The sequence below is a fragment of the Thamnophis elegans genome, chromosome 6 (assembly GCF_009769535.1).
Source record: "Thamnophis elegans isolate rThaEle1 chromosome 6, rThaEle1.pri, whole genome shotgun sequence".
Lineage (NCBI taxonomy): Eukaryota > Metazoa > Chordata > Lepidosauria > Squamata > Colubridae > Thamnophis > Thamnophis elegans.
Genome location: NC_045546.1, coordinates 78889195 through 78915164, shown reverse-complemented (window position 1 = coordinate 78915164; position 25970 = coordinate 78889195). Strand labels below are relative to the sequence as shown.

Genomic DNA, 25970 nt, shown 5'->3' with positions numbered 1-25970 from the left:
ATATATATATATATATATATTAAAGTATGGTTAAAATTAGATTGATATTCAATATTGATTCACTGGGTTTTATGTATGAGTAAGCGATATAATGATAGAACTGAAGAATTCTGCTGCATTTGCAGAATAAAGAAGCCCAATAAGCTTTTCTCAAACCAAAGAAATACTACATGTTGTGGCCCGGCAGGAGCCATTGGAGCTGCCGCCAGACCCCGACAGCGAGGGGTCTTATGAGTCGGCCCTGGAGGAGGTGGAGGACCCTGGACAGGGTTCCGGCTCCGAGCAGGGCGAGGAGAGACTGGTTGGCCACCAGGTGGCGTCTGAGCCTTGGATCAGTGGGGAGGAGACAAGAGTGAGTGATCCAGAAAACACCTGTGAGTTGTTCCGGGATGCACGCCATCGAAGGGCTACTCGGCGTCAAGAACAACGGCATAATTACAAGCGGTGATTACACTCAGCTGATGCTCATTAAGATCCTCTCCCGATTATAAAAGAGACTGCTTGTGGCACGCCCTTTTGCAGAAGTCAACGTTCAAGTTCAAAGGACTAACAAGAAACAAACTTGGCAGGCTGGATTGCTGCCAGAGTTTGTTTGCATTGCTGCCAAGGTTTGTAGGACTTGCTGCCAGAGTGCTTATCTCTTTGTTTATGTGGCTTGCAGCCAACGAGAGTCTTGACTGATTAAAAGAAACCTTCTTATTTACGTTGGTTTCGGCGTTCATTCCGGGACGGAGAAGGGGCGGGGGTCAGGACATATTCATATACTTTTCTACTAATAATACAAAGCTAATAGTGAAATTCCATAGTATGTTGCATTTAATGAATATGTAGCAACAATTTTATATTGAATTACACAACAGAGATGCTAACGTATACAAATGAGGTAACAGTCCATAAAAGGGTGACCTGTAATTTAGAAGCAGAGATGAGAAATTTATATATATATATATATATATATATATATATATATATATATATATGTGTGTGTGTGTGTGTGTGTGTGTGTGTGTGTGTGTGTGTGTATAGATAGATAGATAGATAGATAGATAGATAGATAGATAGATAGATAGATAGATGATAGATAGATGGATAGATAGATAGATAGAGTTAATACTTACGTTGATAACATATCTAATGGCAACGTCAATAGTGAGCTCACAGAGCCAGTAAACAAGCACTTGTAGATACGGCCTAAAGAGCAGAGAAAGTAAATACAATTCGTGGTGAACGTTATCAAAATATAACTGATAAGAGCATATTTGGCAGCTTCTTCAGGGTTATCTTAACCAATACTAGCAAATCTCACAGCCTATCTGAGGAAATGAACCAATTCAAGCTAAAAAGAGCAATACATATGTTTCCCCACACAGCAATCTTTACTCTTTAGATTTGGATTGAGTCATGTTCCAAAACTAAACACTTAAGATACTTACAGAAATTTGAATCAGGTCCGTCTATCCACCCAGTAACTTAATCCCTTTAAGGTTTTGTTTTTTATTACCCAATTAACAATAGAAAATTGCCGCTGAAGTTTCTGGGACAACACGTAATATATAAAAATTAAACCTTCATATAACTAGTATACAGGGGATTAAGCTGCTCTATATAAAGATAGATAAATCAAAACATAAAAACTAAGATTAGCATCACAATGCGCTGCTTTCTCAGTTTGGTCTAGTGGTTAAGGCACCTGGTTAGAAACCAGAAACGCTGAGTTCTAATTGCGCCTTAGGCATGAAAACCGGCTGGGTAACTTTGAGACAGTCATTCTCTTTTCAACCCATCTCATCTTCAGGGTTGTTGCGGGGGAAAATAGGAGGAGGAAGAAGTATCAGATATGTTCGCTACCTTGAGTTATTTTTAAAAATAATAAAGACGGGATTAAAAACCCTAAAATATAGATAAAGATAGTCTTTTCCACCACTATTTATGATTTTAGCATAACTACCAAAAAAACAGAGTAAACAATATTCTGGAATGCTTTAGAAAGCAGCTTAACACATATAAGTGTGGCCCTGTTCTTTGTGCAAGCATTAGTAACACTTGAAGCTATATAGAGTAATCTTTGAAGAATTGTGCATGCAACTCTAGCAATTGCCTTTTCTGTAACGTACAGTGATAGCAATAGCACTTAGACTTATATACCGCTTCAGAGTGCTTTCCAGCCCTGTCTAAGCGGTTTACAGAATCAGCCTATTGCTCCCAACAATCTGGGTCCTCATTTTACCGACCTTGAAACAATGGAAGGCTGAGTCGACCTTGAAATGTATGGTCTGATTTTGCTGGTAAATTCACTTCCTGAGAGGCAAACTGAAAATACATTTTTCCTACTGCCTTGTACTGCCGATTTATATTGTATTACATACTTACATGCTGTAAGAGGTACAACTCCTAACCATGCAAAGGCCACAAGAGTATAGTGAAACCAGTATCGTATTGCTGTGCCAATACTTGTAACCAATCCTGCAAATATATCTTGGATTGGCAGCCGAGAAGGCATATCTGGAGAATAAACTTTAAGAAAAGGAGGAAACCATGAAACTTTTATTGTTTTAATAAAACTAATACAAAACAGAACTGCTCTTAATAATGTATATGACAAAAATAAACAATGGCTAAAATTAATGGGGAGAAAAAACACATCAGAAAGTTCTTTATATCAAGTTGGACCATTAAGTGAATTACAGAATTAAGTATTTTTATTTTACTACATTTTTATATAGGGAAAGAAGAAGAAAAAAATACAAACAAAGTAATGGAGAAAGAGGGGAGCAAAAAAGAAAATTAAAATTAAAGCATCAACTGATGAAATGGAATTTATCAGCATTATTAAATTAGGTTAACATTTCCAATATTTCATTCGTTTTAAATAAGTGAATATACTGCATCATTCTAAAAATTATAAATGATTGTTAAATGCCAAGTAATAATGAATATCAAAAACAATAGGACTGTATAAAATATGTAACATTAAGAACAACAGTAGTTCCTATTCAAACAAAGAATTTATGTTCAAAGAAATCCCCATTTTGGATGTCAGTCCAACAAAATCTGTATACAGATCTGTAATCCAAAATCAATTTCCAACGTAATTTAAATTCTATGTCAGGTTTACTTTTGAAATACAATGTTATTTTGAACATGGAGCAGCAGTACTGGAAGTTAATTAGTCGTTCTTCAACAGAAGAAACTGTGCCTACTTTCCAATAGGAACCACAAAATATCCTTGTAGCATTTTCCCATGTACAAACCCAATATATTTTTGCAGGAGTATAGTTCACTAATATTAAATAAAATAATAGTAGGTTGGAAGAGAAATTCAGTTTTTAAAATTGAAAAATGATTTACAGCATTCCACTATAAAGTATTTTCCAAATTGTTTACAACAAGGGTAGTCAACCTTTTTATACCTACCGCCCACTTTTGTATCTCTGTTAGTAGTAAAATTTTCTAACCGCCCACCGGTTCCACAGTAATGGTGATTTATGAAGTAGGGAAGTAACTTTACTTTATAAAAATTTATAAAGCAGAGCTACAGTAAACCCCTACCGCCCACCATGAAAGCTGGAATGCCCACTAGTGGGCGGTAGGGACCAGGTTGACTACCACTGGTTTACAACATTGCCACAAAATATGGAAATGATCCAACCTGCTAATTACACTTCCAACAATATGCAGAAAATGAACTATTTTAGCAATTAACAATGGAATAACATACTAATGATAAAACCACCTATATTAGCTTTTCCTAAGCACAAAACCCAATGTGAATTTAATGTTTTTCCCACTGAAATTCCCACTGTTACATATCAATTTTTCTACCTAAATTCTTCACATTTCAATTTTTACTTAGTTCGATTTCACCAACAATTTATAAATGAGGCTCAGCAAATGCTCTGGATTTTGTGCTATAGGTTTTTAAATTTTACCAAGACTCTTTCTAGGGTAGTTCTTTTAAAATAGCAGGGCTTATTTGAAGATACTGAACACAGGTCAGATGATTTTAATCATTACAAGAAGAAAGCCTCAAAATGTTTTATTTTTGTCTTATTAATAGTCAACTCTTGAATTCCGTATAATAGTGGCTTTTAGTTTAAAAAATAGTGGTCAAGCAGTTTAAGAAGCATTGCTTTATGATTAACCCAGCAACTCACAAATTCTGGGTTATACTGGTTGCAAGAACTGGAGGCAATCAGGTTTTTCCAATGAGCAAACTTCTTTGTGCTTTCCTCTTCATGAAAATAAAAATTCATAATGAAGCAAGAAAATATGTCTGGACCGACTCTTTCCCTGTATTTATTCCAAATTGGTAATACTCTGATAATTATTGCATCATATTTTATAATACTCTGATAATTATTGCATTAAATTTTACTTTAAAAATCCTGTTAGTATACATCCAAAAATATTTTTGAAGGTAGCCCTCCATTTACCACCAGAATTGAGCCCGGTTGCTAAGTAAAACATTTGTTAAGTGAGTTCTGCCCCATTTTACAACCTTTCTGGCCACAGTTGTTAAACGAATCACTACAGTTGTTAAGTTTGTAACATAGTTGTTGAATTAATCTGGTTTCCTTGTTGACTTTGCTTGTCAGGAGGTTGCAAAAGGTGATCGCATGAGCTCAGGACAATGCAACTATCATAAATACCAGTCAGTTGCCCAATGTCTGAATTATGGTCATGTGACCATGGGGATGCTGCAACAGTTGTAAGTGTGAAAAACAAGTCACTTTTTTAATGCCATTACAACTTTGAATGGTCACTAAACAAACTGTTTTAAATCAAGGACTACCTGTATCGTCCATCTGGGAGACTTGCTCCCTCAAGAGAGGTCATCCAATTATGGGTAATATAAACAAAGTTAAATAGCTACTTTGATAATGCACAGAATTCAGCATTGTTAACAATGAATAACAGTTCTCCAAGGTTATAAGGTTTAATCAATTTATAGGTTAGAATAATAAATCAGCCATTAAACATTTAAATTGGGAGAGAATACAAGATCTGTATGAACAGCACAAGTGTTCTCATCCTATAGGTTGCTGCGAGCGTCATGTGGGCGCTACATTGCTGTGATTGCTGCGCTATTGTTGCCACCCCATTTGCATTGTGCGTGCCAAGGTGGCGCAGTGGTTAAATGCAGCACTGCAGGCTACTGCTAGATCAGCAGTTCAGCGGTTCAAATCTCACCGGCTCAGGGTTGACTCAGCCTTCCATCCTTCCGAGGTGGGTAAAATGAGGACCCAGATTGTTGGGGGCGATATGCTGACTCTCTGTAAACCACTTAGAGAGGGCTGAAAGCCCTATGAAGCGGTATATAAGTCTACTGCTATTGCTATTGCTCACGGCCCCGTTCGCACATGTGTATGTAAAGGTCCCTGGCCCTCCCCCCAACCGAGAAAGGTTGGGAAATTTTGTCACAGACAAAGGACACATCAAGATATAACAGAAATGTAATCAATAGCAATAGCAATAGCAGATTTTTATATACCGCTTCATAGGGCTTTCAGCCCTCTCTAAGCGGTTTACAGCGTCAGCATATTGCCCCCAACAACAATCCGGGTCCTCATTTTACCCACCTCGGAAGGATGGAAGGCTGAGTCAACCCTGAGCCGGTGAGATTTGAACCGCTGAACTGCTGATCTAGCAGTCAGCTGAAGTGGCCTGCAGTACTGCACTCTACCCACTGCGCCACCTCGGCTCTATATGTAATTTGTATTTAGGGTTGATAAACATTTCCAATTCTTTTATTATCTTTCTGACCTGTACTTCTTTTCATTGTTTGTCAATCTATATAACTATTAAAGCTATAAGTTTCCCCTGTTCACTTTTGTCTGACTCTTGGTAGTGGTACTCATCCCCATTTCTTAACTGAGAAAGCTAGCATTGTCCGAAGGTATTTCCATGGTCATGTGTCCAACATGTCTAGATGCTGAGGCACATGGAATGCTGTTACCTTCCCACTGAAGCGGTACCTATTTATCTACTTGCATTTGCATTCAAAATGCTAGGTTAACAGGAGTCGGGGCACGTAACGGGAGCTCAGCCTGCCGGGCAATGCTCAGGTCTCAAACCCACTCACCATCTTTAACTACACAGCTATCACACACCCTTTACAGATAACAGATTATCTATTCTTTCAAAGGGAGCAAGAACTTGAGTTATATTAATACCAAAATTAAATTTTCGTTTTCAAAAATGCACTAGTTTCAAATTACTATTTTTGTAGAATTCTGGTTTTTACAATGAAGCCAAAAATTACTTCTCTACAAAACTAGTAAATGTGGGCCGGTTGTGTCATGTACAGACCACGCCCACCTCAGCTCTACTAAGGGAAAAAATGTCACGATACGTCACATGACGCCAACATGATGCGGCAACTTTGACACCCATGTTCTAGTGGATGATGCATCAGACTGGAAACCAGGAGACGATGAGTTCTGGTCTCAACCTTAGCCATAAAAAAACAGCTGGGCGACTTTGAGCCAGTCATGCTCAAAAAGGAAGAAAGAAAAGTCTATGGCCTAATTGCATGTAAACCAGAGAGTATTTGTTTTATTTAACTGTGACTTATTGAAGAACCTAAATGTAGCATCAAACCACACCAAAACATATAGTTGCCACAACAGAGCAAAATAGAATACCCATTTCCCAAGAGTAATTATCATGTTTACCTAATAGGTAGACTGTTTTTCTACACAACTATCTAGGATTCTGGGCTAAGTACACAAAAGAATGGCTAGAAGTTCAAATCATTGAAATAAACATTGCAGTAAAAAGGCAAATGGCCTTGATGATTAGCTTAAAGATTAGCTTAAACTTTAATTTGGGGTTGTCTTAAATTTTGGACCATCTTCCTTAGAGGCACATAATAATACAGGTTGTCCTTGACTTACAAAGGTTCACTTAGTGACTATTCAAAGTTACAATAATGGCACTGGAAAATGTGACTTCTGACAGTTTTCAATGGTTATGACCTTTGTAGCATGCCCATGATAATGTGGTCAAAATCCAGATGCTTGGCAACTGGTTCATATTTATGACCGTTGCTGTGTCCCCAGGTCAAGTGATCCCCTTTTGCAACCTTCTGACAAGCAAGGTCAATGGGGAAGTCAGGTTCACTTAACAACATCAGCTGCAGTGATTCACTTAACAACTGTGGCAAGAAAGGTCGCAGAATGGGGCAAAACTCACTCAACAAATGTCTCACTTAGCCACAGAAATGTTGGGCTGAATTGTGCTCGAAAGGTGAGGACTACCTGTAGTAATTCTCTGAAAACTACACAAATGCTAAACATAAAAATCTACATAAAATCTATTTCTATCTTTTAAAAAAACAGCATAAACAGCCTGCTTCTTATAGAAAAAAAACATATACGTCATAAAAACCCCTCAAAACTTAGAAAGGCATATCCTCACATAAAGCCCATGAAATAGACAACACATGTACTCCATTAAAGAAAGCAAAACATATAGAAACCTATAGAAAAAGACCTACAGAAACCTAGAAGCAGAAAAAAAAACCCACTGCTTACATCAGGGGTGTCAAACTCAAGGCTCAGGGGCCAGAATGGGTCAAAGGAGTGCTTAGATCTGGCCCGTGGGGCCTCCCTGGAAACAGCAACAGACTGGCCCGTGGTGCCTCTGCGAGCAAAAACAGAGCTTGGGAGGGCCACCAGTGGCCCTCCTGAGCCCCGTTTTCGCTCTCAGGGGGTTGCAGGTCATTGCAGCTGAAAATGAAGCTCGGGAGCCCGTTTTCTCTAGCAGAGCGCTCGGGCCACCACAGGCGCCCCTGACATGAATGATGTCAAGCTGGCCATGCCCACCCTGGCCACACCCACTCTGGCCCTCCAAGGTCAAACACAACCCTGATGCAGACCTCAATGAAATCAAGTTTGACACCCCTGGCTTAGATGGTTAGGATGTCATCTGAAGACTGATAAAAGTAAGAGCAAATAAACCGTGAATTGACTAAAGAAATCACTACTACTTTGGATCTGGTCTGTTCAAATTATCTTGAATTAAATAAATTGTGACTTAATATTCTGTTCACTGGAGTATGAATGAAATAAAGAAAAAGGAACTTGTTTTCTTCTTGGGCTTTCTATTGCTTTTATTTTCTTTCTCTTGCAGCATTTTTCCCATGGAAAAGTACAGTAATGATTCTTCAAGATTTCCCATCATAGTGAATTAGAAGTTTGCAAATGAAGTAATTATCACTTAATTTTTTACCACATCTAATGGCTAAATGACTCTAATAGCTAATGACTTTAATTTATAAATTGGTTAAAGGCAATATGACTTCTTTATGTAAATGCCACAGTGTTCAGAAAATTTTATCTTTATGACATATCACATAATACATGTTAGAAGTTATTTGATATATTTATGTATTTATATTTCTTAGTAGAAAGATTGCTTGAAAAGAGAATTATTTGGCATGTATATACTGCCTCCTTGAGCTAAGCCAAAGCAGTATAGTGATACCTTGGTATTCAACTGCTTTGAAACTCATAAAATTTGGTACTCAACGCATTTTGACATGAAAATATTGTCCCGATATTCATCATTTGTTTGGTACTCAATGCCCAAGCTAAAACATGTCAATGTCAGATCCTTTGTGTCTCAGTATATTATTCCTTATGGGAAAAATTTGCTTGGTACTATCATTTTTGGTACTCATTGGAACCTCCCAGAACCAATTAACTGAGTACCAAGGTACCACTGTAACACCATTTATTCCAAGACACTGCACTGCCTTGGTTGAAATGAAGCCAATTACAACACGTGTAATTTCACTTCTTGGAAGCAATTATTTGAATTTTCAATCTGGCTAAATAATCCCTTACAAGAAACATAAACCTTAGAATAACTATTTCATGTACACATAGTATATATATATATTCATGCCATATACTTACTTGGTGTGAAAGCAAATCTGTGTTTACATAATTCACAGTATTCTTTTCTGCTGTGTTTGAGCCATTGGACTAAGCTGCAATTAAAATATATGGTAGTAATGGATTTACAGTGTTAGAAAAAAAACATAATATTCAAGAGAAAGTATCTAAGAATTTTTAAAAAGGAAAATAGTAATAAAATATATATTTTAATAACTCAATTTATATTTTATAATTTAATTATGATATAAGTACTGACTTTCTTCAAATACTGTATTTTTAGGACTATAAGATGCATCGGACTATAAGATGCACCTAAATTTACAGGAAGAAAACAAGAAAAAACAGTTTTTGGCCTACACGTGTCTTATTTTCACCCTTCCCAGCCCCGAGAAGTGCTGCGCAGTGCTCCAAATGGCCCGTTTTTGCTAAAAACGTTTTTGGTGAAAACAGGCCATGTGGAGCACTGCACAGAGCTTCTGGGGTCCGGAGAGGACGAAAATGCAATGCACAGAGGGCTTGGGAACCCCCAAACACCCATATTTGGTCTATAAGATGCATCTAAATTCTCACCCATTTTTAGAGGCGGGAAGATGGGTCTCATACTCCAAAAATACGGTACTTTTGTTAAGAATGAGTGTTTTTGAATTGAATAAGCAAAGCATGGGGCAGTGCTGATTAAGGCAAAGTATTATTAGCCTTAAGTAATACTTATTAGTATTATTGATTGTTAGCCGCCCTGAGTCTCTCGGGAATAGGGCGGCATACAAACTGAATAAATCCAATCCAATCTATTAAAAGTATGTTTAAAAATATAAATGATTGAGACATTTTAGTTAACTTGAGATACAGTGCTGCTTAAAAAAAATCAGTTTGTAAACCTGTTTGAATTTAAAAATGGGTTTGTGAAGTTATATTGAATCTTCAATATTTCTGAATAAATATGAACTGTGATACAAGCCATCAAATAAACAAAAACATTTCAAAAACAAGGTGTGTAATATTTCAGGTTGTCTCAAAAAACCCTAAACTAACATGCAGGGATCTTTTTTGCCTTGGCAAATGTCAGTGTTCATGTATTGAAAAAATAATGGGGTGTGTGGCAGAGTTGCAAGGAAAACGTCACTACATTCCCGAAAGGACATTGTTCCCCATCTATAGTTTGCGAAAGACCATTTAGACAAACTAGAAAGCTTTGGAAGAACATCGTGCGGACAAATTAGACCAAACTAGATTTTTTTTCTGCTTAAAACTTAAGCAAAATTACATTAATAAAATAAACAAATTAGGGCATAAAATAAACATTTAAGTATAAGTATAATCTTTATTGTCATTGTACTTAAATACAACAAAATTAATTTAAATGAATTTTATAAGCAAAATAGAGGCTCAAAATGCATACTGTTATGATTATTTTTGTTTTGAAAAATGAATTCTTCTATAGTAACAAACCACTGTTTTAGATCCCACTAAAAACTGCTTCTATAACTAATGCTACACCAGAGAAATGACCAAGCCTACACTTTGATACTGGCCAACGTAACTCATGGCAAATGTAACAAAATGAGAAAACAGAATGTAAAAAAATGAATATAATGGAGACCTTTATTACTAAATGTATAATGCCCATTAATCATTAATATATACTGCAAAAGACATTTACAGAATTCTTGCATTTTCAATGATTTAAATTGCATAAAAAATTTGAATTCTGATCTCATATTCAAGAATATGTTTTTATAATTAACATTTTCACAGGCAAAAAAATATTTAGCCCTTTAATAATATTTTTTTCTTTAGTTTCTTGTAGGAAGCTTTTAAAGCTTTATTTAGTTTTGAGATGATAGGAACAAAAACTCTTGACAAAGTTAACCCTGCTGGAAATATGAAAAAGAGCTTTTAGCTAAGGGTAATCCACAATGGAAATGAAGAAAGGCTTTGCAGGTACAGTAAAAGAATAAAGAAGGAACTCCAAAATCAACTTGGAAAGTATTCAAAACATGAAACCATACAAAGGAATGAAGTAACTTAGATATTCATAAAGGACATCGCTAAAATAATTTTATAACCCACTAAATGACAGGATTATTTCTAGCAAAATTAGTGGATATTCAGTGAACATAAATGTTAAACAAGTATGAGCTACTTGTACAATATAGCATACTATAGGTGCAAGAGTGAAAGTCACTGAAGAATTTTAGGGCATGCTGAAAGAGGTGCTAAACCCATCACCAAAAGGGTGTATGATTAGTTATTTCCAATCATAATTGGTGACTGAAAATGTTGGGAAAATAGAGGGTCCTAGAATTATTGGAAGATCTTGATTAAACAGATTCAATAATGCAGGAGAAAGAATTTTGTGGGGAAAAAAATTCTTAGTATCAACAACTACTTTACAACTATTATTTTATTATTTCTTAGAAAAATACTATAATCAAATAAACTACTTAATAAGGAAACAGAAGATGGAGAACATTAGGGTCAGACGTGTAGGTTTGACTTAGGAAATTAAAGTGAACCAGCAATTTTCGACCTGAAGAGTATATAGTAAAAATATAAATCAGATTAAGAACAGATTTTGTATACTTACCTATGTAAAAGAGAACCTGAAAATTGATGGAGAAATTAGGGAAAGTGAAACAAAAAAAAATTATGGAAGGGAAAAGATCCAAGTGAGTTCCAACATAAGTTATCATGTAGGGCAAAGATGGGAGATAAAGAACTTGGACAATAGAATGATGCATTGAATGCAGACTTTCAACATCAACCAAGAAAGTCAAAGGAAAGCTAACTCAATTTAAAACATCAATAAATACATGAAAATGCCAAGAAAAAAGGAAAAATTGTAGTCAAAATAGGAATAAAAATAATTATTAGAAGAGAATATCTAGAGGCAAAGGATGTAAATGAAGCCTAAACTAAAAATCTTTACAAATCTTACTGAAGGATGATGAAAGCACTTTCAGGGAGAGAATATATTAAATAAGCAACTCTAGAAGAAACTGAGGCATTATCGACTACCTGAGGGGAAAAAACAGGTGTAAAAAAATTACCTTCTGAGACTGTAGAGATAGTTAAAATGCTAAAGATTCTATGAAAACAAGCATGGTGTATGTCTTTGTGGTCTTGAGATTGGGAAAAATGAACACTTAAACTTCATTTAACTGACAGTTTGGGGAAAGGGGATGTCCGTTATTCCCAAATTTCCATGACCGTATTTTTTGGAGTATAAGGTGCATCTTAGTTTTTGGGGAGGAAAATGAGAAGAAAATAAATTCTGCCTCTGCCTACGAGCATCCATGGTATTCAGCTGGCTAGCTTCCTGTCAGTATGTGAGAGTTCATGTCTTGGAATACATGGTAACAAGGTCAGCCAATGAATAGGCATAGCAACTAAGTCAGCCAATGAGGGATATTTGGACTCAGAAGCAGTATTTGCTGTGTGAGCAACAAGGAGACAGGAAGGAGCCTGGCTTAGCTGAGAACTGAAAGTGAAACTGCTTGTATTTTGCTTGTATTTACTGCTACCTTGGAAAACCTGCTTTTGGTATTTTATATTATTATTATTTTGAATCCTGCTGAATCAGTTATTTGTGTGTGCTTTCTAAATATGATTGCTGCTGCAAGCTCTGACCAGGCAGGTCAGCTTTAGCACTTATTGCAGCCTGATTCATCACAGCTGATTGGTGGGGGATCGAACTGCCAGAATACTCCCAATCAGTTGTTCCAAGCTGCAGGGACCATCGCTGCCTCCATACCTCGCGTTTTTGGCCTGTAGTGGAGGGGGGGTACATTTGGTGTATAAGACGCACCCAAATTTTCACCCTCTTTTTTTGGGGGGGGGGGGGGAAGGTACATCTTATATTCCCAAAAATACGGTATATATAAAAGCATGTCACTGTTGCCTAATGATGTTGTTAAACAAACAACAGAAATGGTATTGCCTAAATTTTACCACACATATATGTATAGATCATAACATTACAGTAAAATTAATGTAAGTTTGACTGCTTCATCCGGATTATTTTGTATACATGAACCTCTCTGTTATTTTAGTATGGTATCCAGATGAAACTTGATCCACAGGGGGGTCCATTAAATCAAGATTACAACTTTCAGCTATGCTGAAAAGGGCCAATCTAAAGAATGTAAATATTGAATCACTGGGCTAATTTCTTGCACAAGCAAGATTAACTTGAGAAATTCTAAATAAAAATAAAATCATGCCTATCTACACAGAAGCATGGCAAGTTCAAAAAAGGCAGAGAGCCATGAGATCAAATAGGTAATATAATAATGAAGACAGCAACAGATTGTAAGAAAAATCTTGAATATGTAGATCATGCCAGAATGTGGAATATATTTAGGGTAATAGAACATCTGAAGAATCATTACAATAAAGAAGAAAATGCTGTAAGAACTGAATTTGAAATGATAGTAGTTCAGAAAATGAGAAGTAGCTATAGACAGGAGATTTGTTGCCCCTTTATCTGTTTAACTTCTAAAGCAGACAAGCAGTATTGTTAAGAGATGACACCTAGACTCAAAAGAGGAGGCTGAAGCACTATCATATTGAAATACATAGACAACAATTTTATTAGCTGGAAGTAGAGATGATTTAGAAAAGCTCAATGTAAAATTAAAAATGGAAAGTGAAAATCTGGGTTAATGTTAAATATTAAGACGACAAAGATAATGTCAACCAACATGCTTAGTGAACTTACAGTTGAAGATGAAGATGTGAAGATGGTACATAATTTGTTTTCTTGGACAGTAGGCTGGAGAAGTAAAGAGATAAAGATGGACAGTAGGCTGGAGAAGTAAAGAGAAGATTAATCCTAGGGTGGGAGACAAGATCTGTCAATAGAGCAAAATAGTGGAAGTGATCTTTCGAGTGGGAACGTATTGCTATGAAATCTGAATATTAAGAGTGAGAGAAAGACCCTTTCAAATTATGGATCGGAGATGATTACCGTAATGGAGTACTATCAACTACAAGCAACACCAATCAATGAAACCTAGACAAAATTGAAACTAATAGCCTCGTTAAGGAAAATATCAGCAAGGAAGAAATCCACCTATTTCAGTGATGACAATTTAGAAAAGCTATTCTTGGCGAGGTTGAAAGCTCATGGAAAAAGTGCATGGTCATTATCAGAGTTTATATGGCTGTCTTTGGAAGATTTACAATGTTAAGGAAGCAAATATTTGTAGAAGGTCAACACAAGTCAAGTTAGAGTTAGTGCTATTTAATTATTTCAGCCCATATTAATATCTAGTATACAATCATTTTGAAGATAACTTATTGTATTGTTTCTGTGCACAAATTGTAGAATGCCATGTACAGATATTTCCAATGAAAAACCAACTTACCATTCTTGATGAATGAATTTAATACTGCCAGTACATACACATGGATGATAGAGAGGCTTTTCAGGAGTTCCTTCAGACCGACATACTCTACATATGTCTGTTGACAACAAAGAGAGTTGATATAAAGTACCGTAAATATCATTTTATTTTTTTAAAGATATTTAAAAGTGGAAATAAAGAAAAGGACAAAAGAAACAACATAAAGTAAGGAGAGAGCGACAAAGAATATTTAAGAAATTACAGAATACAAAAATTACAAAAAGAGCGAAAAGGAAGTAAAGATTACAATTATAAGACTATTTGACTTGTTAATACAGAATTTAAAGTTCAAAAAATAAATAACAGGTTTCCTGCCACTTTCAGCAACATAGCAGCCATACTAACAATAAAATAGTTGCTAGAGTTAAGTAAAAGTTTAGATCTCCAAAAAGATCATGTCTATAAAAGTTTGCCATAAAAGTTGTTAATTCCTGCTTTTCTTGATGTTGGGTGGCTGAAAAAGGGCCATGCCAATATCCAAGCACGATTTTCAACTATGAAGCAATTATTGCCCCAGAGGACAGATAAGGAGCATGGGGGGCCTCAGCCATCCTCCTGAAGGGGAGCTTTTAGGAGTCCTGGTGTAAGCCACATGTCTCCCACTCAGGGACTGAAAATCGTGTTTGGATATCAGCAGGGAGGATGTTCAGCTCTTGAGCGGAGACATACTTCCACCCAGAGTTTCCCTACTCCAAGGTACTCTATTCTCCTTTCCAGGGATTGTCTGCTTAATAACCCACAAGGTCACTTAACAACTGCAAGGCAGTGGGGAACTGATACAACAACTCCCCTTTATGAGATGTCAAAGGTTTTTTTGTGAGTTCTTTGGCTATGTTGCAAGTTGGGATCCCTGGTAACAATACAATTGGACAAAGTGGTATGTTGAGGTTGTGTATTTTGGGGTGGGGGATGAATCCATTGCTTTTCATAAAACATAATATTTTCGTGTTTTGGGTCACTGTCTTGCTGCATGGATAATAGAAATATTAATTATTTCATATTAATAAATATATAGATGAAATGATATAAAATTTAGTATTTGACTTGGCCAAGCACTATAGGTTTAGCACTCCAGACGAGTGCCAATCTGATTCTCAGATCAGAAACACTTGGATAACCCTGCTCTAAACTACATAATTAAATAGGGTGAAACCAATATACCATTTTAGTACTTTATGTGGTACTCTACACAGTACAAAAGCAACAATAATAAAACACTCCAAATTAATTTGGATCTCTCTGTGTGTATCTCTATACAATTTTAAGAGTAACTAGTTGTTAAAATTGTTTAACCAACTGAACCTTTTCCCAATCTCAAATGTCATTAACCCCACAAAAACAAAAACAAATCCAGAATGTTGTTTTACACATGTATCTTGGCAGCAGGAGTTCCAAATTGAATCCTCAACTCACAAACCAACAATTAAAATTGCTTCATTATCCCAGATGTACTCAAATTACCCACTTGGGGTAATTACACACAGTTTAAGAACCACTGCAATAAAGTAATACAAGGGCTATTCCCAGATTGGTAAGGGCAGAGGCTTTCTGCACAGGGAATTTTCTGAAACTTGCTCTCCAGCAGAACTGATGGCGGGATGTCAAAATGCAATAGTACAAAGATTTATGAAATCTGTGAATTGTATATAAAATGTGGGGTGAGGGACTTCTTCAATAGTTATCACTATATATGCAATAATTTTATTTAGGCTAGCGCTCTATAGTTTTAGGAAGAAGACTCATTGAAAATTTGACTGTCTGATAGTCAAGCTAGATATCATAAACATTGTTACTTTTATTTTAGAAAATGGGTATATAACGCTGTAAATGAATATCGTTATTGAAGACAAACATCTCTAACTTTCAGTTCAGAATCATGCTACCAAAATTTTCAGATAGCAGATTCCCAACTAACTTGGTTTGTGTCAAACGAGTGTTATAGTTTATGTTTCTTAAAAAGAACCAGGAATTACATCCGAGAGTGATTTCAATTTACAGAATGATAATAAACAAACACGCAGTGACTGAATCATTTTGATAGGAATATCTTCAAAGTTACATTGCCATTTTTTAAAGTTACAACTAAACATGAGATAAACATTTAACATACCATTTACCTCCTAATTTTTGTCCTATTTTAAAGCATAAAAGGTAAAGGTAAAGGTTCCCCTTGGACATATGTGGTAGTCGTTCCCACCTCTAGGGGGCCATGCTCATCTCCATTTCAAAGCCGAAGAGCCAGTGCTGTCCAAAGACGTCTCCATGGTCATATGGCTGGCATGACTAAACACTGAAGGCGCACAGAGCGCTGTTCCTTTCCCACCAAAGGTGGTTCCTATTTTTCTACTTGCATTTTTTAGATGCTTTCGAACGGCTAGGTTGGCAGAAGCTGGGAGAAGTAACGGGAGCTCACTCAGTTACGTGGCACTAGGGATTCGAACTGTCAAATTGCCGACCTTTCTGATCAACAAGCTCAGCATCCTAGCCACTGAGCCACCCTGTATTTTAAAGCATAGCCAGCGTCTAATTAAAGCATTAAAATGGCAAAACAATATAGGATGTATTTGTCAATTTTTAAAATATACCGTATTTTGGAGTATAAGACGCACCAAGATTTTGAAGAAGCAAATTAAGTTTTTGCACTCTGCAGACCCCCCCAAACGGGCCTGTTTTTCATCAAAAAAAGGGCATGAACAGCCTTTAGGAGGCTTGTAGAGTGCACCTCAGGGCTAGGGGGGGGGGGGGCAAAAATGAGCAAAAAAGGCCCATTTTTTGCTCATTTTTGCCCTCCCCAGCCCCCAGGAGCAATCTGGAAGCCTCCTAAAGGCTATGCACAGTCATTTTTGCAAAGGGGGCAGGGTTTTGGGAGGCCAAAAATGATGTATTCAGTGTATAAGACACACCCAGATTTTCATTCTCTTTTTTGAGGGAAAAAGGCGCATCTTATACTCCGAAAAATACAGTATATATAGAATAATGAAGTGCATGGTCATTTGAAACAAATAGAAATGTGTTAGGAATAACCAACCGCTCAATCAGTTGGAAACTAGAGGGGCAGCCTTGTGGCAACTACTCCAGAATCGTGAATGGTGCCGAAAATGAAAAACCAATTTCTAAGCACCCACCTAATTTCTAATGGTGGGATTATATCTAGAAAAGGACCCATCATGTTTATTGTAATGCAAAGGTAAGATGATCTTACCAATGGTTCTCTATCACGAATGCTTGTTTCAAGCATTTAGAATTCTAGTTAACAACAATACTTCAAACTGTCCTTGATTTACAACAGTTCATTTAGTGACTGTTTGAAGTTACGAGGTCACTGAAAAAGTGACTTATAACAATTTTTCACAGTTATGACAGTTGCAGTATCACCATGGTCAGATGCTTGGCAACTGACTCATATTTATGACAGTTGCAATGTCCTGGGGTAATGTGATCACTTTTGCGACCTTCTGAGAGCAAAGTCAATGGGGAAGCCAGATCGACGTAACAACCGTGTTACTAACTTAACAAGTGCAGTGATTAATTTAACAACTGTGAGAAGAAACATCATAAAATGGGGCAAAACTCACTTAACAAATGTTTCACTTAGCAATGGAAATGTTGGGTTCAATTGTGGTTGTAAGTCAAGGACTAGCTGTATTCAGTCAATAACCTAGACACCATGAATCCCACTTCAAAACTTGTGGCCACAAAGCTAGCTCTTCCATTTTCTTATTTGCTATATTTAACACCAAATACAATTCCAAGTAAACCCAGATGACATTCAATATGAATGCCGAAGTCAGAGTAATGGATCTGTGTAGGAGGGAGGCTGAGTTAGTAAAAGATATTCCATTTAGAAATGTATCATATTGGCAATATTTGGTAAAAAGAACATTATTTTGCTAATACCATACTGTATTAGCCTAACACAGCACTAAAAGAAAGTAAATATTCGTATATTTTGGAAACAATCCAGTGATATTGCTTCTAAAATTTCCAATTTTCAGTCTACACAGATAATAAAAATGCCATGTTTAATATTAAAAACTGATAAGGCATAGACATTAGCAGGTGTATTTTTCTTTCTTCTTTCCTATATACTGTAAATCTTGCACTAGGATAAGCAAGCTACCAAAGAATACATTGAAAGTGACATCAATATTAAGAATCAAATAACTTTTATTTTAATGGTTCTGTTTTGTAAGATAGGCTTAAACACTGTTTCCCAAAATTAAAACCTATTGCATAAAGTGGAATAGTTGTGTGACAGAAGAAAAGAGCATGTAGATACACAATGTGTTGGGCAGCATATAAATTGAATAAATAAATAAAATACCCATTTAATTCTGCTTCTAATTATATTGATGTAGATCATAGTTTGATAAAAATGTTGTACTTAAGGTTTTCTTTTTAACTGGATATATTTCAGAGGTAAACAGACAAAACAAATGAAAGGAAGTAAATATATTTTCTATACCAAGACAGCTAGTCAATGAAGACACTTCTCACTAGCTGTATCCATTATTCCTTTGCATTTCTCCAAGATGAAACTGGATGTGCAAGTACTATGCTTTCAAATTCTGATCTCTAACCTCCAAAGATGAAATCAAGTACATTCTAATAGTTATAGAATTCAAACAGCTATCTTTTCCCTCAACCTCTAAACCATAAAAATATAAGGTATAATATTGGATTTGTAGGAGCTCACCTGAAAATCAGTAAAGAACAGTGTAAACTTAGACATGATAAAATAACTATCCCTTCAGCTTATAGCCTGATTCCTCTAGCTGCCATTGCCCCCTATTTAGTCTATCAGAGGAGGTAGCTGCAAAATAAGACTATACCAAAGACAGAATGCCTGCTTCTGGACTTAAATTCAGCTCCTTGGCCAGAAGCCTTCTCAATTATGTTATTAGAAACATTTTTTCCCTTTTTTGTGTTTTGTAGATTTAGGCTTGTGAAGAAGGACATCTGCAAATCGTGATAGGGACACTTTAGCTAAAAAGGAAAAAAAATAATTTGCCTTCAATCCATCTCAATAACATTTTCTAGATGATCTTGAATGCCAGTATTATTTATTAGTTTCAACTAATTCAAACTAAGAAGTGACCAAAAGCAATGTACAGCAAGTTGCACGCTGTGTTATAATATTAATAAGCTCCAGGTTTGTTTATACTTCTGCCAAGCAGCTTCACTTCAGTCTGCTCCTTGCAGATTTTAGTGTCTGTGCGATTTCTCAAAAGATTTTTCAGAGTGCAAGATTTCTGATGTCAGCTCATGATCCAATACGCACCCAATATGCACACACTTTAAATATGAGTTTGTGTTGCTTTAAAAAAAAAGTGTACTAATGCTCCTTTGTAATCTACCCCCATTATCTTTCCTCCTTTCAAGCAGAAAATAATAAAAGACAGCACCTACTCCAAGAACTCTTTCAACTGTAGCTGCATTTAACTGCAGACTACCTTTCCAAATAATTACATAAGGGACACGTGAAAAAAGAAATGGGTACAGCTGACGTAGTCATCTCTTTTTTATTCCTTAACTCCAAGTTCGGTGTAACACACACACACACCCACATTTCTCCAAAACACCCACCAAAAACACCTGCATCATGTTCCCCAATCCAGGCCACAACTTCCAAATAAGCTGATCAACCCAGATCAAGGCACAGATCCAGATGTGCCATATTTTCAAACAAGGTAAACTTCCTTGCCATTTTTGACCCAGCTCTCTGCTTTAGGAATAGCAGCACGTACCACATCATCATCATCAACAACAACAACACACACACAAACACACACTTGGAACTGAACAACAACACACACTAGGAACTGAATAACAACAACACACACACTTGGAACTCAACAACAACACACACACACACACACTTGGAACTCAACAACACACACACATTGGAACTCAACAACAACACACACACACACACGTAACTGAATAACAACACCACACACACACTTGGAACTCAACAACAACACAGACACACTTGGAACTCAACAACAACACAGACACACTTGGAACTCAACAACAACAACACAGACACACACTTGGAACTCAACAACACACACACATTGGAACTCAACAACAACACACACACACACACACGTAACTGAATAACAACACCACACACACACTTGGAACTCAACAACAACACAGACACACTTGGAACTCAACAACAACACAGACACACTTGGAACTCAACAACAACAACACAGACACACACTTGGAACTCAACAACAACACAGACACACACTTGGAACTCAACAACATACACACACACTTGGAACTCAACAACACACAGACACACACACACACACTAGGAACTGAATAACAACAACACACACACACTTGGAACTCAACAACACACACACACTTGGAACTCAACAACAACACAGACACACTAGGAACTGAATAACAACCACACACACATACTTGGAACGCAACAACAACACACACACACACACACACACTTGGAACAGAACCGCCTCGGCCATTTGCCACATGCCTCAATACGTGCACCTATATATGCCCCAACGCCACACTCCACAAACTCTTTCTTCGCCTTGTATCCATCACACCCACGACATCTGCAGGCGCCTCAATAGGCCTCGGACGGCCAGGCACTGGGGTGTGTGTGTGTGTGTGTGTGCGTTTGTGTTGTGTGTAGAGCACAAATATGGTCCCGGGAGGTGGCTCCCTTTCTCCGGCTCCCCCCCCCCCACAAGACGCCTCTCTCCCACCCTCGCTCCGGCCGTCGCCCTCGAGCGCGAGTGGGCTCTTTTAGCCCCGCGAACGCGAGTGGGCTCTCGGACGTTACCTTCCTCGGCGGTCTCCATCTTGTCCGGGTGACGCAGTCCGGCCGCGCAGGCGGGTGAGGCGTGATGCGAAAGTGGGACGGCTCGGAGACGGGAGAGAGAGAGAGGGGAGGAGGCCCGAAAGAAGCGGTTTACGGAGCAGGCCCAGCTGGCTCCGGGTAGCCTGGGCCCGTTGCGGCCTTGCCGCGGGCTCCCCCTAGAGGCTTTGAGCCGCCGCTACCTCAACGGCCATAGCCTGGCCGTGAAACGTCACAGAGACAAGGCAGAGCGTAGCCTGGGCCCCTTGCGGCTTTGCCGCGGGCTCCCCCTAGAGGCGTTGAGCCGCCGCTACCTCAAACTGCCGTGGCCTCGCCGTCAAGCGTCACAGAGAAAAGGCAGAGCGTAGCCTGGGCGGGCTCCCCCTAGAGGCGTTGAGCCGCCGCTACCTCCAACTGCCGTGGCCTCGCCGTCAAGCGTCACAGAGAAAAGGCAGAGCGTAGCCTGGGCCCCTTGGGCTCCCCCTAGAGCAGTGGTCTCCAACCTTGTCAACTTTAAGACCTGTGGACTTCAACTCCCAGAGTTCCTCAGCCAGCAAAGCTGGCTGAGGAACTCTGGGAGTTGAAGTCCACAGGTCTTAAAGTTGACAAGGTTGGAGACCACTGCCCTAGAGGCTTTGAGCCGCCGCTACCTCAAACTGCTGTGGCCTGGCCGTGAAACGTCACAGAGAAAAATGCAGACGTAGGGAGACGGCTAAGTCGATGCGGTTGACAGGAAGGCAATCACACAATGATTCACCTAATGCCGCATGTACACACAAGGCTTATTTAAAGCAATGCACGACTCCCTTGCGGTGAATGTCAACAACATTCCACACAAAACGCATCCAGCAGACTGACCAAGTCTTATCTCCCACCGGGCGAAGGCAGGAACTGGAGTTCCCATAAAAAGCGGGGTGTAACTGATCAGACGCACGTTTATCTTAAAAAGTTAAAAGTTTTACATACAGAAAATTTTGGAAGTCATTATCTTTTTAAGCATGGGTTCTTCTTAATTATTATGCTATATAGACTAATGTAGAAGGAAGATCCTAACAGTAATACTATTCATACATTATCCTGATCAAATATAGCAGTGCGACAGACTGTGGCATGGCATATTTTCAGGTCAAACATTTGGATGTTTGCATCTTGCATAATTTTATGTTCCAAAGTACAATTCTATTTCCTTTCTTGCATTTTTTTTAATATAAATTTTTATTTTATACACATCAACAGAAACAGACACATAACTTGAAACAACATAGGAACAAAAGGTTCCATCGTATATCATAACAGCAGTTCCGTATCGGTTTCTTTGCAGTTAGTGTTTTCCCTTCTATACATTTCTATCTTGCATTCATGGTCTCCTTGTTCGTTATCCATTTTTATGTACAATTCTATATTTATTTATACTTAGCTATTTATAACCAAATATTGTTTACCTATATTGTGCTTTATATTTTTACTGTCATTTATTCTCTTACATACAATTATAGTTATTCACATAGTTATTCTTTTTCTTTGCCATTCTTATACTATTGTTATTCCATTTAAAAGGTTATAAGGTATAGTTTGGATTGCTTTGTTTACCATCCCTAGAACCTGCTGTAACACCACCTTATTTTCTCTTTCTTTTCTTTTCTCCCTCCCTTCTCTACTTCCTTCCTTCCTCCTCTACTTCCCCTTCTTCCTTCCCTTACCTCTCCCCTACTCCTACCCTCTTTCTTCTCCTTCCTACCCTCTTTCTCTCCCTTCCACCCACCTCTCCTTACCTCTTTCTTCTTCCCTTACCTCTCCTCCACTCTTCCTCTTCCTTTCCTACTATCTCTCCTTCTCTTTCTCTCCATTCCACCTTCCACTCCTTTCCCTTCCTTCTTCCCTCCCTTCTCTACTTCCTTCCTCCTCTCCTTCCTTCTTCCCTCCCTTTCTTTTTCTATTGTTATATTGTTGTCTTTTTCAAATCCCAGTTTATGTTTTCTTGGGGATGGTATTTCCACAAACCCATATAGTTTCATATCATTTCCTTTTTTCTCTTTCGTTCTACAGTCTATATGCCAGCTATCATCCTGAATAGATTTCACCAATCTTGACCATCTTGCATTGAAACTGAAAACAGTCTGAATGTATAATAACACAATTATCTATTAGTTTGATTCTCAAAAATCTGTTGTGAGAAGAAAATGAAGGAAGCACATTTTATATAGTTGTACATATACATATACACAAATACATATGTTATATAAACACATACACACACAAACACACACATTATATGCATGCATGCATACATACATACATACATACATACATACATACATATATATATATATATATATATATTATATATATATATATAAAACCTACTAAATGAAAGTATTAGAGATTAGCAGTACTTTTGAGACCTCACTTTTTTTTGACGTGCACATTTGCAATTACAAGAAAGTGCGGATTTTTGCAAACTGACTTCCGAGGTGGGGAGCGACTTGAACAAATTACCTGTCATTGAGGATCTAAAGTCTAAACAGTTGGAAGGCACCTGTTACTCAGCTAGATTTTCCCTTCCTAGCATGATGCTTCATATACTGAGTTGTTCTGAACCCCTCCTCCGTCCAATAACGAATGCCGAGACAAGCTTAACTGGAATGTACTTTAATAGCAAGAAACCAAAACCTTGGTGGCTGAAAGCCAAGCAGAACAAACAGATAAGAACCTTGGCAGCAACTCAGACTTCGACAGATAACAGCTTCTCCAGCGTTAGGAATGACGTTGACTCCTGCAAAAGGGGCGTGTGCACAAGCATTCCTTTTATAGTCTTGAGAGGAGCCTAATGACCACCAGCTGAGTGCAATTACCTCCTGTAACTGCATAACTGTTCCTTACGCCTATTAGCTCTCCGGTGCCGGGCATCCAGGAACAGCTCCTTTGGCTCCTCCCCACTGCTGATGTCCGGATCACACTCCCTTGTCTCCTCCCCACTGGTCCAAGGCTCAGGCGCCTCCTGGTGGCCAACCAGCCTCTCAGCACCCTGCTCGGAGTCGGAACCCTGTCTAGGGTCCTCCACATCCTCCAGAGCCGACTCATAGGGCCCCTCGCTGTCGGAGTCTGGTGGCAGCTCCAACAGCTCCTGCTGGGCCACAACACTGAGTTATCTTTGTTTTCCAGATAAGAGGACCTACAGCCAAATAAAGCATGGGGACCTGCCCTTCATTTCTACTGTCTGATGTAGGTTTTGGAGCCTATTTGCAATTTAGAGGCATTCTTGGAAAAATCTTTCAAAGATAAAGTATGAAATAAATTAAGGGGCATGGCAAATTCTAAAAGCTATAGAGCCAGAAGCAAAGCACTTCTCTGTATCAAATAAACTCAATTTGCAAGTCGGGAGGATTCTCGACTACACCATCTAATAATATCTCTAAATAGAGGTGTGATTCAATCACATTTTCCCATCCCACTCCCTTTTCCCCCATCTTGCCTCGTGAAGACTGCTTGACATTTAAGAGCTTGCAAGGATTTTATAAAAGTTCATTTCTCTAATTAAAGTATTTCTTTTAAAGCATTAGGATACTCTCCTCCCACTATGTATGACCAAGTCACTTATCACTGTATTTTCTAAAAGCACGTTATCTTTTATGTATATTTGGTATGTCTAATATATAATTATTTATATTGGTGGTCGAAAGGATTCTTTACAAATGAATCGTCACACATGTCGAATATTATTTTGACAGGAATTGTCGATATAACAGTCCTTTGTACTGCCTCTCATCTCAAAAAGATCCAAAATATCATGGGTCTTTAATATTTAGAGCATTTTATTATACTCAGAAGAGGTGGTCATGTCTCCAGCTTAACTTCCAATTCAGAATCAATATTTTGTGAGATTAGGTTTTTAGGTAGTGATACACAAAAAAGTCAGCTCAACCAATTAAATGCGTATTCCCTCTCTGAATGTATGTAGGTGTGTGTGTGTGTGTGTGTTTGTGTTTGTGTTTGTGTGTGTGTGTGTACCCAGGGGAGGGTTCCTGCCAGTTGTAACCTCTTCTATAGAATATTATCCGTGAGAAATATTATTGTGGCCGTGAGAAATATTATCCTCTTCAAACAAAGATCCACTTTCTTTTTTTTCTAACTGCTTTCCCAATGCTTCAGGCAAAGATCCACTGCTTTTTTTCATTTTTTACCAATTTTAAACAGAAGCAAATTTATTCAACTTGGAGGAATGTTTATTTGGTACTGATGAAAGAAATGTCCTTCTGGGTTTGGCTCCAAGTGGGGAAAAAGACACTGGAGACATGGAGGCTGCTTGGAAAGATGGTTTATTGGTGGACAGGACCACATGGCTTGAGCCCTGGACAGAAAAGGGGATCACATCCTTCAATGTTGGTGGAGAAGAAGTGAAGGGCCGAGGGAGGGGCTTGCTAGGCTTTTTACAACCTGTTCAGTCCCACCTCTCTGTTTCCTGTTCCTGTGTAAGAAATGTATTCTGATTGGTTGTCAGACTCCCATGGGGCCATGCAGGGGCTACTCTCTGGGCTGCGTTTCGAATCCAGGTTTGGTTGAGTTCTCAGATGCCATGTGGTCAGTTGGGTAAAGTGCCAATATTATCATGATTTAATCCCATCCCCCCTGGAGCTGAAGTGGAGAAGTCTTTATTATGTAAAGGGACTAGCTCAGCCTTCTTAATGGCCCATTGACAAAGTGGGGATGGGCAGGAAGCTGCAGGCAGCTATTCTGTCTTTTAAAACATGTTTCTTTCTTGTCACATCCAGAGAAATATTCTGCCTTTTCAATATTTCCAAGGATATTTCATTTTTCTTTGAG

At 38.0% G+C, this 25970-nt stretch overlaps 1 protein-coding gene across 1 annotated transcript in view; it reads right to left on the bottom strand.

Moving 5' to 3' along the window:
• The window catches only part of MARCHF6 (membrane associated ring-CH-type finger 6), a 57439-nt gene extending 36122 nt beyond the window's left edge, over positions 1-21317 (bottom strand). Inside the window, exons 1-5 of the mRNA XM_032219281.1 lie at positions 21135-21317; positions 14273-14369; positions 8922-8995; positions 2371-2514; positions 1119-1191 (exon numbers count right to left, since the gene is read on the bottom strand). Of these exons, the coding sequence (XP_032075172.1) occupies positions 1119-1191; positions 2371-2514; positions 8922-8995; positions 14273-14369; positions 21135-21153 (407 nt within the window). The 5' untranslated portion in view covers positions 21154-21317. The remainder of the gene's footprint in view (positions 1-1118; positions 1192-2370; positions 2515-8921; positions 8996-14272; positions 14370-21134) is intronic.
• Between the last annotated feature and the right edge of the window lie 4653 nt (positions 21318-25970).